The following is a 17,059-nucleotide window of genomic DNA, read 5'->3' on the forward strand; positions in this document are numbered from 1 at the left end:
ATTTATTGAAAAATATTAGAAAACTAAAGAAATGAGCAAGACAAGGGCTGAGAACAAATAAGAGACTCCATGCGAAGACATTGTGGTTGTAACTGTAAAAAAAATTTTGATGAAATATTGAGTTCAATATCTTACTGATTGTTGAAGTAGAATCTGGACTGGACGCCACTGATGCAGTCCCTGTGACATCTTCCACAAACGGAGTGGGAGCTGTTTCTGGTTCCGTATGAGCTTCAGTAGGAGCTGCTTCAGTTACTGTAATTTCTGAAATGGTAAGAGTTTAGGAGAGTAGCATGCGGAGTTTTGTATTACCTGCAGTACTAGCTTCAGTAGTAGTAGTGGTATTTCTGACGTCCACATTTGGAGTAACCGCCGTTTCGGCCTCGGTAGGTGCATTGGTAGATGAAACAAAGTTAGTGACAGTACTACCTGAAACAATTTGAAATCATTCTGAATCTGTTTTTGCCTAATATACCAAAATCGGTAGTCGTTTCCGCAGTTGTCGGTTGAGCAGTTGTGGTTTCTTTAGTATCAACATTTTGAGTGACAGGAGTTTCTGTCTCGGTTCGTGGATTAGTAGATGGAGCATCTTCAGTAACAGTACTCGCTACAAAAAGAACGAAATTGAACTTTTTGTTTTTGGGAAGAAATGTACCTGTTTCAGATTTAACTATTACAGTGGTTGGATTGTACACCTTTGTAGTAGTGGTCTCTTTCTTGTCCACATACGGAGTAACCACCGTTTCGGCCTCGGTAGGTGCATTGGTAGATGAACCAAAGTCAATGACAGTACTACCTGAAACAATTTGAAATAATTCTGAATCTGTTTTTGCCTAATATACCAAAATCGGTAGTCGTTTCCGCAGTTGTCGGTTGAGCAGTCGTGGTTTCTTTAGTATCAACATTTTGAGTGACAGGAGTTTCTGTCTCGGTTCGTGGATTAGTAGATGGAGCATCTTCAGTAACAGTACCCGCTACAAAAAGAACGAAATTGAACTTTTTGTTTTTGGGAAGAAATGTACCTGTTTCAGATTTAACTATTACAGTGGTTGGATTGTACACCTTTGTAGTAGCGGTCTCTTTCTTGTCCACATACGGAGTAACCACCGTTTCGGCCTCGGTAGGTGCATTGGTAGATGAACCAGAGTCAGTGACAGTACCACCTGAAACAAGGAAAAATTAGTTTTAAACTATTTTTACCCTAAAAAAGAAATTTACCAGAAACTATATTCAGGGTTGTTGGCTGGGAAGCTTCTTCATTTGGAGTTACACGAGTTTCTGTCTCGGGTGTAACTGTCTTAATTTCCTCGTTTGGCGTTACAGCAGTTTCAGGATCAGATGGAATTTCGGTGAACGCTTTTTCTGTGGCGGGACTTGCTGAAAATATTTTGAATTCGTCGCTTCTTTTTTAAAATCATTAGGCTCGCGCTATTTCAGGATCTGTGATGGAAGCTAGTTCAGTTACAGTTCTTCTAGGAACTAAATTGGTTAACTACTTTTGTCCTAATTTTAGAACTTGGAGCTCGTTCTCGTAATGGTTCAAGCCGATTCAAATTCAATAACTCACCATCGGAAATCGGAGATTGGACGGTTGGAGCAGATGAGGCATAGGAGAAAATTAAAATAACAAGCACAATTCTTGTAGAAATCATCATGATGGGTACGAAAATGACTATTCACCAATCACCTGGAGCTTTTTGTATGCAATCACAGAGGAAGGAAAAATATCTTATCTTAAATTCTACCCATCCCAATGGGCAGTAACCGGACATCATAACAAGCGTTGAAAGAGAACAAACATTCCTCGGATAGCGACAACAAATGACACATGCTGCTAAAAATGTGCAGTTATTTTAACGGAAGAAATGAAAACAGGATTTCCTTTGAATTTCATAAGGGGCCATAAAACTGTTTTTGCTTCTTAGCTGGAAACTGGGAAGCAAACAAGGTCGCAGAGCATTTTTGTTATTTTTTGAATGTGCGAACATGTGAAATTCTTATTTTTTTTGCTTGCTCACGATCGGTCTTTGCTCTTCACGATCTATTTAACCGATAATCTCAGTTATTTTCTAAAAACAGGCATTTTTTTAAAATATGTACTCGCTTTTCCACAATTCAAATTTCAGATGCCCTTCTGAGGTTTCGTTGTTTGGAGTTTTGAAAAGATGATTAGGAAGACTGAAATACGGAGATGAACTGATTGACCAACATTTGTGCTTTCAGAAACCCCCGCAAATGACAATATATTTCGAAATAAACATGAATTCCAAATATGTGTTATCAAATTAATTGTTACCTTTTTATAGCTTTGATGTTGCCGATGTTTCAAAGTTTTGTGTTCTCCGGTTAAAAGTGTGAAGACCGGAGATTTTCCAGAGTTCTTTTTAAGTTAGTGATCATACAATGCGTGTCCGTTTTCATATCGACCACCCAGCTTACACCACCGTACCTCAGCTGGAAGCGGCGCGACACCTCCATCAGTGGGCCCAAGTTCAACTCCTTGAGAGGCGCATATGAACGAAAATTCGAAAAAACATAGTTTTTTTTTCATTTCTTCTGATTTTTAACTATCCACACTCATTAGGAAATGTCCGAAAAATTCCTTTAAAATTAAAAAGAATTGATACAAATGATTAAGACTTCATTAATAAGACTTCAGACAACTGATTGTGAGGGAAATAAAAATCACAAATGTTTATTGAGATGAATGATTAAAGCAAAAACTACCACCGGTAGAGAATGATCTGATGATTTTAGATGAGCATTGAGATGGCGATTGGAACAACAGAAAGGAAGGCGGAGATTCCGTGTGCGGATTTTGTGGAGGTTCCTGAAATAAATTTGTCAGTATGAAAGTTAATGAAGTGTTGTTTCTGTGAAACTTACCAATTGTGATTGTTGTGGCTTCAACAGTATTGTTTCCAGTTGGGGCATTTGAAGTGTTGGGGTCGACATTTGGAACAGTTGAGCTTGCTTGAACGGCTCCCGTCGATGGAGCTCCAGAGGAAGGAAAAGATGGAGCAGCAGTATTTGATGCTTGTGTAGCTGGTGGTTGAGTAGCTGGTGGTTGAGTTGCTGGTGATTGAGTTGCAGGAGGTGCTGTTGGTGGCGCCGATGTACTTTGAGCCGAGGACATTGCAGCAATTGTGACGAAGAGAACAGCAATGAGAGTTTTGTAGGAGGTCATCTTGAAATAGGAATGAGAGTATGAAACTGACTTTTTTCGCAACCGCCCAGTCGTTTTATATTGAGAGAAAGTGCGGAACAAGCAGGATGTTATCAAAGTTACTTTAACGAACAGGATGGGCGGGGACAGTTTCATATAGGTAACAAAAAATATGTATGAGTAACAGCAGCAGAGAACAGGTGAATAAATTTTAAGAAATATTATATTTTGGATAGAACACTTCTGGAGGTACGAATATTCTGGATGGGAGTTATGGATGATGGGGCGAATGATCCTTTGACAAAGAATTGTTTGACGGATTGACGGATCTGAAGATGAGAGTAAATGTGGGAGAGTTCTAGAATATGGGAGGTCGTCTTGTTTTTTATTCTGAAAAGGAAGCTCTAGAAGAGAACGGGAAAATGGCTTCGCTCTTTCAAAGAAGAAAGGAGTTCCGATTTTCATTGACGAAAACTTCTAGATTTAAGTAAAAAAAAAAGATAAATTCGTTGGCGAAATGAATAAGCCAAATAATACACTCGTAGATCTAACACGCCTTTTCTGGTAATCAGAATGCTTCGAGATAGATTTCAGCTTAATAGAAAACTTGTTTTTCAGCTACCTTTTTTCTTTTTCTTCTGTTCATTCAATTATGTTTTCCTGTCACTATAGTTCCTGGTTTTCAGCATCGTCTATGTTATTGTAGTCGTCATCATCGCCATAAAAAAATTGGGGAAAAGATGCTCTCGAAGGAATTTTAGGGCGAGGTTTCGGAATTTTCAAAAGATAACATTAATTGATGACTAACAAGTTTCATGTGCACTAATATTCTCTTCTCCTCATTACGACTTAAGCGAATTGTTGTCAATCGGTCGGTTCATCCTTGAAGTTTGAACATAAAAATGGTTATCACTGAAATTTTTCACACCTAGTCCTTACTCCCCTCTACTTCCCTTCTACGGAACAAAACGCTCTTCCGTTGCTTATCAGATCACTCACACGTTTACTGAAAATAATCAAAACATAGGGTGTGGAAAGAGTGAGCAAGTCATTGGCAAACGGACTCATCACTTGGCCAATCCGACTGATCAATAAGAGTTTTGATGGATCTCTATCCGCTGAGATTTTGTTTATAGTCTGGAAATTGGTATTCTTGCAGTCATATTTCACATGAAAAAAATCAGATGCAAAAACAACTTACACCTATACAGAAAACCATGCCTTGGATTAGAAAAGTCACAAAAGAAACCAAAAATAACCGGTAATCGTTTTGTTGTCGAGTTGCTTTACTGTACTTTGATATTTTATACCAACATAGGGTATTCACAAACAAACTCAAAATCATCGTAACAATCATCCAGACGAGTAAAGCAGAGTACAAGGAAGATAGATTCGCTTCAGTCCTTACTACGTAGGTATCCGATAACGGGTTGTATTCGACGTAGGCACGATTAGCCAGTACTGGATACGTAAACCCAAGAGGAAGTAAACAGAAAATACCTATGATTATATATGTCCCATAGTGCCATATCTGAAAATGCACTACTTGTCGGAAGACCCTCTTTTATATCCCTGACTCACTTTTGTGTAGATTTTCTGCATAAATATCAGAGTGTAGCGATTGAAAGACGTCAGTAAAACGTTGGTATAACTCATGAACCCCAAGTGATATTGTGTGAAAAAGAAGAAATTGTATGGAAAGGATGAGTCGGAAGACTTTGATAAAGAGTCGAACCATGAGGAAAGAGCGCATTCTCTACAGGTGCTGGCAGGAAGACGTCCAGTGACATAGAAGTTCCAGTACATCCACATATTCTGAGAATTTGTTTAAAAGTGGGATGTAAAGCACAATAATTTTTTGGAAAGTCCATTCATAAAAACCCCTAGAGGAGTTGAATTTGTGAGCCCACCGCAGGAGGAGCTCAGAAAAATCTCCAGTCCTTTTCCTTCAATAAATTCCTTATACAGTTATTTTGTTTAAGTTTTCAAATGTTTTCATGTATAAACCCCGATTGTTGATCAATTTAGCAATCAGAACGACCTAAATTTTGATTTATGGTTGTCACGTAGTTTGCAGACACCTGATAAGAATGTAAAAATTGAATTAAAGAAGTATTAGTCAGTTCGATTCAAGTACATCAATCAACAGTTATTTTTGAATTTCCTCTCTTACTATCAAATGAGGTTGTGATATTTGTTTGAACTTACAAAAATAAACTGGTAAATATACAATTTGAAGAAATAATTATCAAAATGTTTCCAATTTTTAATCAGAAAGATAACAGTGAGAGAATAGAGCATCGTAGAAATCGTTCCATACACAAATTGAGTTATAAGAAGACCGGATAGCATCTGTAAGTCTTCACTCAGTTCCACGTACATTTTGAGCGAGAGGGTACAGTTGAAAAATCAAACGAATGGAAAATCAGAAGTAAGGGAGGGTAGGAGGAAATTGAATTTATGTTGAATTCCTAATCGTCTGATCCATTGAAAGCAAATTTTGATCTGGCTGTTTTTTTTTCTCGGGGGAAGGAAGAAAAGGTATAATTCAGGCGGGTTCGTCTAGATGGATATTTATAAAACGTCATTTAGGTTTTCATCGAAACGGGCTATATCTTATGAATGGTCCTAAATGAAGTCTGGAAGTTTTCCTAGAAAATTTGGAACTCAAAAAATGAGAAGGGAGATCATAATCTAGGTGAAATGGTTGTTTCTGGAAGCACGAAAAATTTTAAATTTCATCTCCATGAGACTATTTTCCCAGAACAAAACACAATATTGAGACCTTGTGCTTGATGTGGGACAGTATTCCAAATCATGAGTAATCTTGGGAAAAGTTTTGTGATCGTTTGAAAAGTTGTATGTTATTCGGAATTTTCTCAGGGTTCATAGAGGACAAGAAAAACAAAACAAGCCAGAATGAAGTGTCAGTTTATATAGAAAACTTCGATATTCGAGATTTCCAGAATAACATGTAATTACGACGAAGGCAGCATTTAAACTAGCAGCCCACGTAAAATCCAGCTGATGACCAGACAAATTATGAGGTTAGGAAGTCTCAGATGTGATCAAACAAGTACATGAAAAACATTTTGCAGTTGCAGAATATTATTAGGACAACTAGAGACCAAATATGAAATCAAAAAAGGTTTGCATACTTGTAATCCGGGCCCTGGCGGCCTTTCGCCGACCGTTTTTTTTAAATTCAGTATTCAGACCAACTGGTTTAAATCGGATGGAACTCAAAGAGTACTAAAAAAGGATACCATATGGAAAACTGTATCTTGTCTATGAACAAAGTTAAAGTTTCCATAAAGTGGCTGATCCGGATCGGACCGGACATTGCCTGTTTTTTTCGGTTCGTTTCGTCTGTAACTTTGTTCATCGATAAGATGCAATGTTTAAAGAGTTTCATTTTGTAGTACTTATCGAGTTTCATCATATATGTAGCTGGTCCTAATATGTTGATTCTGAAAGTAACTATGGCAAGGTCCGGTTTACAAGTATGAAGATTTGAAAAAAGCGCTTTATTCAATTCCGCCTAACAATATTCAATCAGCAATCGATTCAAAAACGATAATACCAAGGATGCGAATTCGGGAAACGAGAACTGCTATAATTGAGAACTGTTACATACAAATGAGAAATCGTAAATAAAGAAAGTTGAAAGTTTCTTTCCCAAAAAGTTAGAACCTAAGATACATATTATAGCGGTTAAATGAGTTCTCATTTGTATTAGTACTCATTCCTGGTACCACCTTAAAAACAAACAGCCTAAAGTTTGGAGATATTTCTCAGACTTTTGGATAGCATTATACAATTGAATAGAGCAAGAACTTCCCAATCATGGGCAGATTGATCAAAACGTTCAGGACTTCATTCATTTACAGTACGACACAATACTGAACAATATACCAGAAATTCATATAGAAAAAAAAACTGAACAAATCACTACGAACTTCTCTTGTCTGACATCATCCAAATGAATCACACTCAATTTTGACTTTTAAAAATCTGTGACGAATCAACATAATTATTAATGAACAGAAATCTTCTTTTTTGTGCAGAAAAATTTGCTCACACCTGAAAAAAACAACTTAAAGTTGTGGTCTGTGTTCCATTTCGTTCTGATTTCTGTTTCGAGAACTTCCCTGGAAGTTAGCAAATCTTGATTCCTTTTTGTATTAAAACAAAAAAAACAAGGCGAACTTTCAAAATCTGACCACCCGGAAATCAAATTGGCCAGCGTTGTTTATGTGCATGAGACCGCGTCCCAAAAATGTTTTGCGCCCATCCACTGAATATCTTAATTTTCGCCTAATTGCGTGATTCGCGTTTAGTAGTGTAATACACGCGAATGGATGGTTTCCCCCCCACTATGTCTCTCCGTAAAACTACTGGATATGGTGTGGCTCGTCTCATTGAGTATGAACGGGTAAAATTGAGAGACGACAGAGAAAGACAATGCCAATATGCATAGACGATGAGTAGTGAGAAACAGAAGAAGAAAAAGAAGGGGGCGGATGGGCGAAGAGAAGATTCGGGATGGCACGACCCACTGCCGGATTCATGGATTCCCGCATTTCCGACGTTTCGAGAATAGAGCGGACCGCGGGGGAGGCTGGTGGTCTCGTCCATTACGGTAGAAAACGAAGTGTCTCTTTTTCGAGATGTTTTCTTGCTGATTTTTCAAGTCTTGCCTTTTCAGGGTTTACTGTGATTCATTGGAAAAAAAATCATCATACCATTATTTTTAAATTCTTGTCTGAACTAGTTGTCTAGTAATATGTACCTAACCTTGTGGACAATTCAATTTTGAAGTAAGTATACTGTATGACAATTCCTGGTCATAATTCTCAACCTGAATTGTTTTCCAACATTCTGATCTTGTTCCCTCTCAGAAAAAATTGGCAACATTCCCTAGTGTAATATCCCTCTCACATCACACATACGTTTCCAATATATGTTGTCTTCCTTTCCCTGTTTTTTTTTCTATTCGGTAAGTTTAATATTGCAGGAAAATAGGAAAAACGTCTAATGGAGAAAAAAAATTGAACTAACTGAAAGTACAATCTAAACACAAAAATGCACTTTTTCTTTCTTCTATTTCTCCCTTTTACCCTAGCCGTCAAGGATTTGGCCTGGTACTCTTCGAGCACTGGTCTCGGTTCTTCTTCTTCAGTCATCCATTCACCATTACAAGCTGCAACTGCCATTGACTTTTGTCAGGTCTGTTTGTCGTCGTCGTTTTTTCCCAGTTCCAGTTTTTCTTATACTTTTTTGCACCACTTGTCATCGCTCAATCGTATTCCCAAATGTTCTCCCTCGGGATAATATGTCTGACAAGTCAACTAGCAAAGCTGAACTTTTGTCGAACCAAAGTTGTGGCCGAAAAAAAAGAGTGAAACGTTTTAGGGAGAAGCGAAAAAAATAGAATTCGGGAGGGAAGAAGAGAAATTATGTAATTCAATCAAGCCCCAATTCCCTTTTTTTCAGTTGCCTGTCGACATTGGAAAGTGTTCTCAACAACTCGTACGCTACTATTATGACCCGGCAGTCGATGAATGCAAACGATTCACTTTTTCGTAAGCTGCATCCCTCGAGAAATGAACCACCCATAAATCACACTGTTTCCAGAGGTTGTGGAGGTAATTCGAATCGATTTATGAGAAGGGCGCACTGTCGGAACCGATGTGTGAAACAACCGAACAAGTTGGTAACAGTTCAAGAATTGAAGCATCGAAGAACTGTCACTACAACCACACCGGCAGATGAAAAGAAAGTTGAAGAAACTGAAAAGGATATAGATTCAGCGAAGGTAGGATACAAGGGCATCATAAACTGCCGTAAAATAGGTGAAGGTGTTCGGGAGTTCGCTTATAAGTGGCAATATGGCATTGTAAACACTTTTTCATATTTTCATGCAAAACCTGCAATTTAACGCTCTTAAAATCATAAAAGATGAATGCCGCTGTTATCATAACATCTACAGTACTGGTTAATTTTCGGTCATATTGACCATTTGAGAAGTTTTTAGCTCGACTGTCAAGTTTGCGAGGTAAAACAGACCTAGATTGGAAACTTTGAATTTTCAGAATTTTTTGAAAGTTCTTACTTTTTCAGCTATGTGTCATTTTATGAAAGACACCCCTTTTTGACCCGTCCTTGTACTGACAATGTGAAAAAACGGGTGTCCTCGGAAATCCGCAAATAGCTGAAAAACTAGAAGTTTTAAAAAAATTCAGTAAGTGAAAATTTTCCAATTGAGGTCAGTTTTACACTTCCCAACGTTTTCAAAATGATCAGAAACTTGATAGCCAAGCTCCACACTTTTGAAAATGCTCAAAATAACCGAATACCATCTAAAAACATATTTCTGTAAATCTATTAACCCGTACTGTATGTGCAAAGCCTGTAATATAAATGTTTCAAAAACTATTTCAAATGAATACCCCTTTTATTTTAACATGTAGACTTTTAAAAGATTTTTTTGATAATTATTTCCAGAACGACAACGGAGTGTGCCAAGGTTGCGATCCTCTCTACGGAACATGTATCGATGGAAAATGCGGATGCATGAAAGGGTTCCGGCCACTAGGAAAAGTCTGTATTGGTGAGTCACATTATAAATGCAACATTTTCATGTACTTTCGCAACATACTTCTGATATCTCATTTCGTATGAATAAGACTAAAACACGGAAGAAGACGAGTACTTTAACTTTTAAACAACTTCACAGAAAAAAAAAAGTTTTAATGTTTCTAGATCTCAATGAATGTGATAATGGAGCGGTTTGTGGTGCGAATGCGAGATGTGTTAATGAAATTGGATCTTTTCAATGTGTTTGTGATGCTGGTTTTAGTATTGACGGGGATTGTAAAATCGGACAAGAGGCGTGTATGGACGAATTTGATGTGAATTTAACTGAAGAAGATTGCAACAATGGAAAACAAGAAATCAAGTGAGGGACACATCTAAAAAAGATTTTCTGGAAAAAAATGGTTTCAGATATTACTATGACGCTGAAACCGTACAATGCAAACAGTTCTTTTATGGAGGATGTAAAACCAAGTCTAGAAATTTCTTCGCTGATTTACAGGTTTATAGGTTCTTCTGGTCTTTATAATACCTCATTTTTTAGACTTGTGACATAGTTTGTGTATCGAGTCAACGAGATTATATCCAATCAAATGGACAGTCTCTCCACCATCCAACTCATCAAATTTCGTCTGATTTAAATGGAGGAAACGATTTAAAAAGTAGTTGAATATATAATCCAAAAATTCGCCAACTCAAAATGTCAGGTAATCACTACAAAATCGACCTATTCTCGTCTCCATCGTCACCAGTTCGACCCGATCGTCCGTTATCAGTTGATGATTGGCCATTGAAACCAGTCACTTTGAAACCGGCTCTTGACTTAGACTTCTCTGTGGCCCATACAAAATCAGTGGGTCAAAAAATGGAAGAGGCAGAGAAGGCGGAGGAGTTGGTTCGAGAATTGACACCTGATCATAGTAAGGAGATTTTGTGAAGTCCAGATTCCAGATCATGGAAATAGTTTCAGATATTTGTGAATTGAAATTTGAGCCAGTGTTGCGAGAAGAATGCATTTCTGCTGATTGGTCGGAGAAGTTTTTCTGGAATTCGGATTTTAGGGTTACTGCATGTTATCCATTAGAAGTAGATTATAAACATTGTTTTTAGGATTGCGAACCATTCTGGTATGATTCCTCCTGTGATCCAAGAGATAGAGCTGGAAAGAACTTTTTCGAAAGTTTCGATGATTGTAAAAAAAAGTGCGACGGTGGTCAAGGAGATTATGTGGTTCCGATAGAAAAAGAAAAAGAAGACGAAGTAGAAGAAAGGGTAGAAGTAGAAGAAGAAGAGCCGGTTGAAGAGGAGATCGTACCTGAAGAAACAACCACCCCCACTACCACCACAACAACATTAACAAAGTCACCGGAGGATGAACACAGTTTCTTTTTCAAAGTCAAACCTCAAAATTATCTAGAAGACGTCCTGAGCACGGAAAAGGACGAAGACCAAAGCAAACAACATCACAACGGTTTTAACCCGAACGAGTTTTTAAAACAAAACGCTAAAAAAGTAGAAACAGAAGAGCTTAAAAAGATCATCCCCAAACAAGAAGAGACAACCGAGGCTACTAAAAAAGAAGAAATAGAACACAGTATTTTGGAAGAGCTTAAAAAAGAAGAACCCGTTGAAAAAGTTTTAGCAGCTCCCACAACATGCGATTTGGAATATGATGCTGATCTTCGGAATGAGTGTACGTCAGCTGACTGGAATGAGCTTTTCTATTGGAATGAGCAGTTTAAGGTATCTAGGATTATTTAAGTTCTTCGAACAAAATCTTGAGATTTATAGGAGTGTGAAGCTTTTTGGTATGATTCTTCATGTGGAGAGCCAGATTTTGAGAAGAAAAATATTTTCAAAAATTATGAGGACTGTAACAACAAGTGTGTCAAAAAGATTGGAGAGACTGCTAAAAGTAGGACAATTGATGTTAGCTCTCCTCTGAAATGTAAATGTTCAGAAATTGCAACAACTACAACAGCTACAACTACAACATCAACAACGACGACGACAACTACGACGGCTTCTCCAACAACTTCTTCTGTTCTCCTAGAAGAGACCAAACGACCAAACTACAAACAAACCGATCCATTGAATTTGATTCTGAATAGTCAGTTATTTTTTACGAATTGAACTAGAAATTTATACATATGAACTTTTGTAGAAGCTCTCAAGCCAGATGAGTCATCAGAACTTCCTGAAAAGTTCCCACCAAACCATGAGAAGACGTTTGTAAACTTTGCAATCAAATCAGAAGTTACGGCAACTACAAAGTTTGACAGACTGAAATACATGGCTGAGTTTAGGGTGGGATTCCCAAAAAGGAGCTTGCTAATTTCAATTTTTTAGAAGAAACTTCTCGCTCTCCCTGATAACTTTTCAACTCCTGGAAAGCCCAGTACACCAACCTCTGCTCCTACAACGAAGAAAAAAATTGATCCAACTACTCATGAGATAACTGAGAAACAATCCACTTCTACAGCTTCAACGCAGACGACGACTACTACAACTTTCAATGATTTCGTGGAGGCCGAAAAGAAAAAGGTTTTGGAAACTATCAAGATTCTTGATCGACCAGAAGACCTTTGCGACGAACCTCTTCATCCGAAACTTGAAGAAGACTGCAAAAACGATCAATGGGAGATTAAATGGTTCTTCAATTCCGACAGAGGAGCATGCAAATCATTTTGGTATGGAGGATGCGAAGTGGAGAGCAGAAACTTTTTCCCTGATCATGCTGTAAGTTTTACAATTCGCAAAAAAGTGATGGTCGGACTTTCAGAACTGCCGCCATACATGCGCCCACAAATACGGAACTCCTGCTAGTTTCTCCTCAAAGGTTTATATCCCACCTGGCGGTTTGAGTACTCCGATTCCTCCTCGCAAAGATCGACTGACGACAAGTTTAAAACTCACTTATCCTCATTCTGAAGATCTTTTCCCCGAACAAAAGCATAGAAAAGTCGTCGAATTAGATGGAAATTTCCAGCGCTTAGAAGAGCAACGACTTCTCCGCCTTCTTCCGACACCATCATTCAAAACAAAGGGACCCCTTCCAACTGCTGGGAACATTGTGAATGTATCAGAAGGAGATAAAGCGGAAATCGAACCGGCGTTTTATAGTCACATTGATAGGGTTGTTCACGATATGAAGTCTGGAGGACATCCAGGGTACACAAAACCAGAGGAGTTCGTGAGAAGAATTGAATCGGCTAGTAATGATTACATCAAATACGACTTTCAAAAACCAGAAGTTGTGACAATCATTGATAAATCTCCACCCACAGTACCCACTATCACATGGATGGAACAAACGAAACAGACAACACCACTGAAGTCAGAACCAACTAATAAGACACCTACTACTCGATCCATTAATGATCCATGTGACGACGAATATGATCCGAAGTGGGATGAAGATTGTTTAGGAGATTCTTGGGTTGTGAGAAGTTACTACGATGCAAAAGCCAAAGCTTGTAAGGCGTTCTGGTATGGAGGATGTCATACAAGTAGCAGAAATATTTGGTTTGATAAGGAGGTATTATTGAACGAAAGGATGAAACGCTTAATGTGATCGTTTCGGGTTGTGAGAAGCATTTGGAAATCGGTAACAATGTAATAATCAAACTAAAAATTTTGGTTTTCAGACTTGTCGGACATCTTGCGCTCATAAATTTGCAACTGATTTTCCTATGACAGGCGGTAGGTTCTCTGATAAAGTTCATTTTTTATCAAGGACTATCCAGAAGATCATTCCAAAGAAGTCATCTCGTCATCTTCTGAAATCCAAGAGTCGTCAACTTCATCTTCATCATCATCAGATTCTGCTTCATCTAACACGGTAATTTTCGTTTCGGGATCCGCGCATTTGGTGCCCGCTGCCTCAAAATTATCAAGTCCAATCATTCTGAAAATAAAGGCACACGTCTCGCCGGAACATCGTTTCAAACTGGACCTCGACCAGAAACTAGCTGACATCAAACGAGATCATGAGGGACGGGAAGATCTGGCGTATTCAAAAATGGTAGACCATCCAGTGACTGTTGCAGGTTTGAAGTTTTGAGAAGATGGACATTTGATCGAACATCAAATTTCAGCTGAATGTTTGGAAAGCTTCAATGAGACTCTATCGAAGCCATGTGGTGATGGAAAGACATGGAGCAATAGGTTTTTAAAAAGAATTTTGTAAAGTTTAGATTCATTTTCCAGGTACTACTATGATAAGGACACTCGCTCCTGTCGTATGTTCTGGAGTAATGGATGCTTTAGTTCTTCAAAAAATAACTTCGATGATCAGGAAACGTGCCAATGGAAGTGTGAAGGAAGACATCCACAACCAGCTGGAAGTAAGATTAAACTGGAAAAAAACACAAACAAGAAACACTTTCAGAATCTTGTCTGGATAAATTCGACGAGAGATATTTGGAAGATTGTAGACATGGAGAGTTCACAAACCGCTTCTATTTTGACCATGACCGCAAGAAATGCGTAGCATTCCACTGGGGGGGATGCCAATCCAAATCACAGAATTTCTTCGCAGATATGACTGTTTGTCAAGATTTATGTGAATCACCGCCGAGAGAATTGACACGTAAGAATGTTGTCTGAAATCTGAAGAGATTAAACTTTCATATTTCAGAAGCATGTATTCAGCCATTTGACAAAAACTATGAGAACTCTTGTTCCGCTGAGCAACCTCAACAATATTATTATTTCGATGCATCATCTGGAATCTGCAAAATGTTCTGGTTTGGAAATTGCAAGGGAGAGAATGAGAACATCTTCAGTACTCTAGAATCATGTCAATGGATTTGTGAAAGGAAACGGGAAGAGAGAAAACCAGGTAGAGAACATGAGGTTTAAAATCTTCAAATAAACTTTTTTCAGCTATTTGCGCTGACAAGTTCGACCATAAGTACACAGAATCCTGTGGAAACTCTCAATGGAAAGAGAAATGGTACTTTGATGTAGGTTTTATTCGAATCATGCACAAATACTGATATAAAGTAATTTTCAGCAATCATCTGGAGACTGCACATCATTCTGGTGGGATGGCTGCACGTCATCTTCTCAGAATATCTTCCCAGATGAGAAGTCATGTACATCGAACTGCAAGCATCCAGGATTTGAAATTTCATCCAAATTGGCATCTCAAGACTCCAAATTTAGATGCTTAGAGCCAGTGGAAATCGGAAATTGTCAAGAAACGTTAGTTTCTTTCTTCCTACATACTTTTATCTTAAAAATTTTTCCAGTTATCCTGCATTCTACTATGACAGGACTTCTCGAACCTGTCGACCTTTCGCCTATTCTGGTTGTGGAGGAAATTCCAACCGATTCATGACGGTATCTCAATGTGAAAACTTGTGTTTCGCATTCAATTCAATGAATGAAGCAGAAGTAGATTGCCACTTACCCATGCACATTGGATATGGAAAGAACGAAGATAGTTGTTTGCCACAAGCTGGATTCAGATTTTATTACGATCGGAGTTATGGTAAAATATCACTGAATCTGGTATGATTCGAAGCTTTGTTTTCCAGGAAAATGTTCTCAAATGTGGTATCTGGGATGTGGAGGTAATGCGAATAACTTCTACTCGTACGAAATTTGTCAGCGAACTTGTTCTCGATCCAATCAGCCCAGAGAATTGGAACGGAAAACTCGAGCAAGCAGCGAGGGTAGGCCAAAGTTTGGAATTCGAAAGATCCGTGCTAGAGTGCAACAACTTTAATTGATTCGTTTTCTTCTCATTTCTTTTTGAATCTCTATTGCCATCTGATCTTAGAAAATTTCCCGGTTGTGTGTGTGTTTTTTGTCCGCTTTTGTCTTACTTTTTCTGATTTTCGTATGTCTGTCATTTCAGTTTGATCCACGTATTGAGCTTCTACTAACGAAAGTATTTTATGTCCAACCCCTTTTATAATAAATGGTTTCTCTGATGGACTGATTGAAGTGATATGACAATACAAGAAAACAGAAAATCAGACAAGGGAAAAAACATAGAAAATAGTCAATCCAATATTACAGTGTGCTTCGAAGCACCGGGAGACAAGGGAATCTGCGGAAAGAATTCGAGTTCCTATCCGCTGCAGAGATGGACATACGGAGCTCAGAAGTGTACTTCATTCACTTATTCTGGATGCGGAGGGAATAGAAATCGATTTGCGACTCAAAACTCTTGTGAACAGACTTGCAAGGGACTATTGAATAGTAATGATCCACGTGAGTGTTTCCATCAAAGAAGTACAGAAGAATGTTGAACTTCAGGTATCTGTTCCTTCCCACCCGATTGGGGATCTTGTAATCAATTGCGTTATGTCTGGTTCTACAACTTAACCCGTGGTACTTGCGATCAATTTTTGTATGGAGGATGTGGAGGAAACCCAAATAGATTTGAAACTTTTGAAATTTGCCAGAAGGCGTGTGAAGTGACTGGAACAGATCCGTGTATGGAATCACTGGACAGAGGAAGTTGGTGTGAAGCAATGTCGAATCGATACTACTTCAATAAGAGAGCTCGACAATGCAAAGGATTTCATTATACGGGGTGTGGAAAAAGCGGAAATAATTTTTTAACAAAAGAAGAATGTCAAACAAAGTGAGTAATCGGAATATTGCAGTTTTTTTATTCAAGATTTCCTGATTTAAGATGTGAAAAACGATTCCCTCGTGCAGCTCCACCTTCAAAAAAAAAGGCAAAAGTAAAACTTCCAGTTGGATGTGCGCATCAGCTGTTTTCAAAGTTCCATAAATTGTTTCAGACTCCGGATCAAAGCCAAAAGACAAAACTCCAATGCTCAGACACATTAATTTGAATGGATTAAATCAAACCTATTTCAAATCCGAACCCCAGTGGATGGACTACACTTCTTGTTACGGATACAGGTTCATCACATCGGGACGGTTTTCAAATCTAGTTTTTTCTAATTCAGATACAATGTCTCTGGGAGAGATACAGTGCTAAACGTTCATTATTGCTCAATTCAAGGATCTTCTGATTGCATCAGCGAAAGTTACCGAACTACGGAGGGAGAAGAGTTTTGTAACATTATCAGACCATTTTTACGAGGGCAAAACTTGTATTCTTTCTACTTTGGATTAGACTCGGTGAACCCAATGTATCGCCCTAAAGATGGTTTATCCGGACGAATTCAGCGAAAAAATGAGACGATTGCTGCAATTCTCGTGTTGCGAGCTAATCAATGTCATGAGATTTGTTAGGATAATATGAGTGTTCTTTTCTAATAAAACAAATTCATTTGATTCTCTAGAAACCCGCATTCTGAAAAAAAA

General features: G+C 38.2%; 4 protein-coding genes across 4 annotated transcripts; 1 reads left to right on the top strand and 3 right to left on the bottom strand.

Annotated features, from left to right (window-relative positions):
* Positions 1-15: 15 nt before the first annotated feature.
* Positions 16-1,655, bottom strand: CBG19045 (the record flags this gene model as incomplete). Its single annotated transcript, XM_045237859.1, has 7 exons — positions 16-92; positions 136-264; positions 313-429; positions 476-796; positions 843-1,163; positions 1,219-1,377; positions 1,568-1,655. 7 exons carry the CDS (start codon positions 1,653-1,655, stop codon positions 16-18), a joined length of 1,212 nt encoding a protein of 403 aa, XP_045096650.1.
* A 1,098-nt stretch (positions 1,656-2,753) lies between these two features.
* On the bottom strand, positions 2,754-3,187 carry CBG27156 (the record flags this gene model as incomplete). Its single annotated transcript, XM_045237860.1, has 2 exons — positions 2,754-2,830; positions 2,887-3,187. The coding sequence occupies 2 exons, from the start codon at positions 3,185-3,187 to the stop codon at positions 2,754-2,756; spliced, it is 378 nt and encodes a 125-aa protein (XP_045100177.1).
* A 200-nt stretch (positions 3,188-3,387) lies between these two features.
* Positions 3,388-5,548, bottom strand: Cbr-srg-31 (the record flags this gene model as incomplete). Its single annotated transcript, XM_045237861.1, has 5 exons — positions 3,388-3,543; positions 4,166-4,303; positions 4,368-4,697; positions 4,748-4,981; positions 5,375-5,548. The coding sequence occupies 5 exons, from the start codon at positions 5,546-5,548 to the stop codon at positions 3,388-3,390; spliced, it is 1,032 nt and encodes a 343-aa protein (XP_045096651.1).
* A 2,703-nt stretch (positions 5,549-8,251) lies between these two features.
* Cbr-mec-1 lies at positions 8,252-16,987 on the top strand (the record flags this gene model as incomplete). The annotated part of the gene is made up of 28 exons (XM_045237862.1): positions 8,252-8,395; positions 8,616-9,065; positions 9,674-9,779; positions 9,932-10,127; positions 10,175-10,265; positions 10,308-10,425; positions 10,471-10,683; positions 10,734-10,825; positions 10,874-11,506; positions 11,555-11,873; positions 11,928-12,070; positions 12,113-12,502; positions 12,546-13,301; positions 13,411-13,604; positions 13,661-13,812; positions 13,861-13,930; positions 13,973-14,109; positions 14,142-14,354; positions 14,403-14,620; positions 14,651-14,730; positions 14,771-14,971; positions 15,019-15,260; positions 15,307-15,444; positions 15,794-15,988; positions 16,034-16,364; positions 16,416-16,486; positions 16,528-16,651; positions 16,699-16,987. The coding sequence occupies 28 exons, from the start codon at positions 8,252-8,254 to the stop codon at positions 16,985-16,987; spliced, it is 6,306 nt and encodes a 2,101-aa protein (XP_045096652.1).
* Between the last annotated feature and the right edge of the window lie 72 nt (positions 16,988-17,059).

The sequence above is a fragment of the Caenorhabditis briggsae genome (genome assembly GCF_000004555.2).
Source record: "Caenorhabditis briggsae complete genome, chrV, whole genome shotgun sequence".
NCBI classification, from domain to species: Eukaryota; Metazoa; Nematoda; class Chromadorea; order Rhabditida; family Rhabditidae; genus Caenorhabditis; species Caenorhabditis briggsae.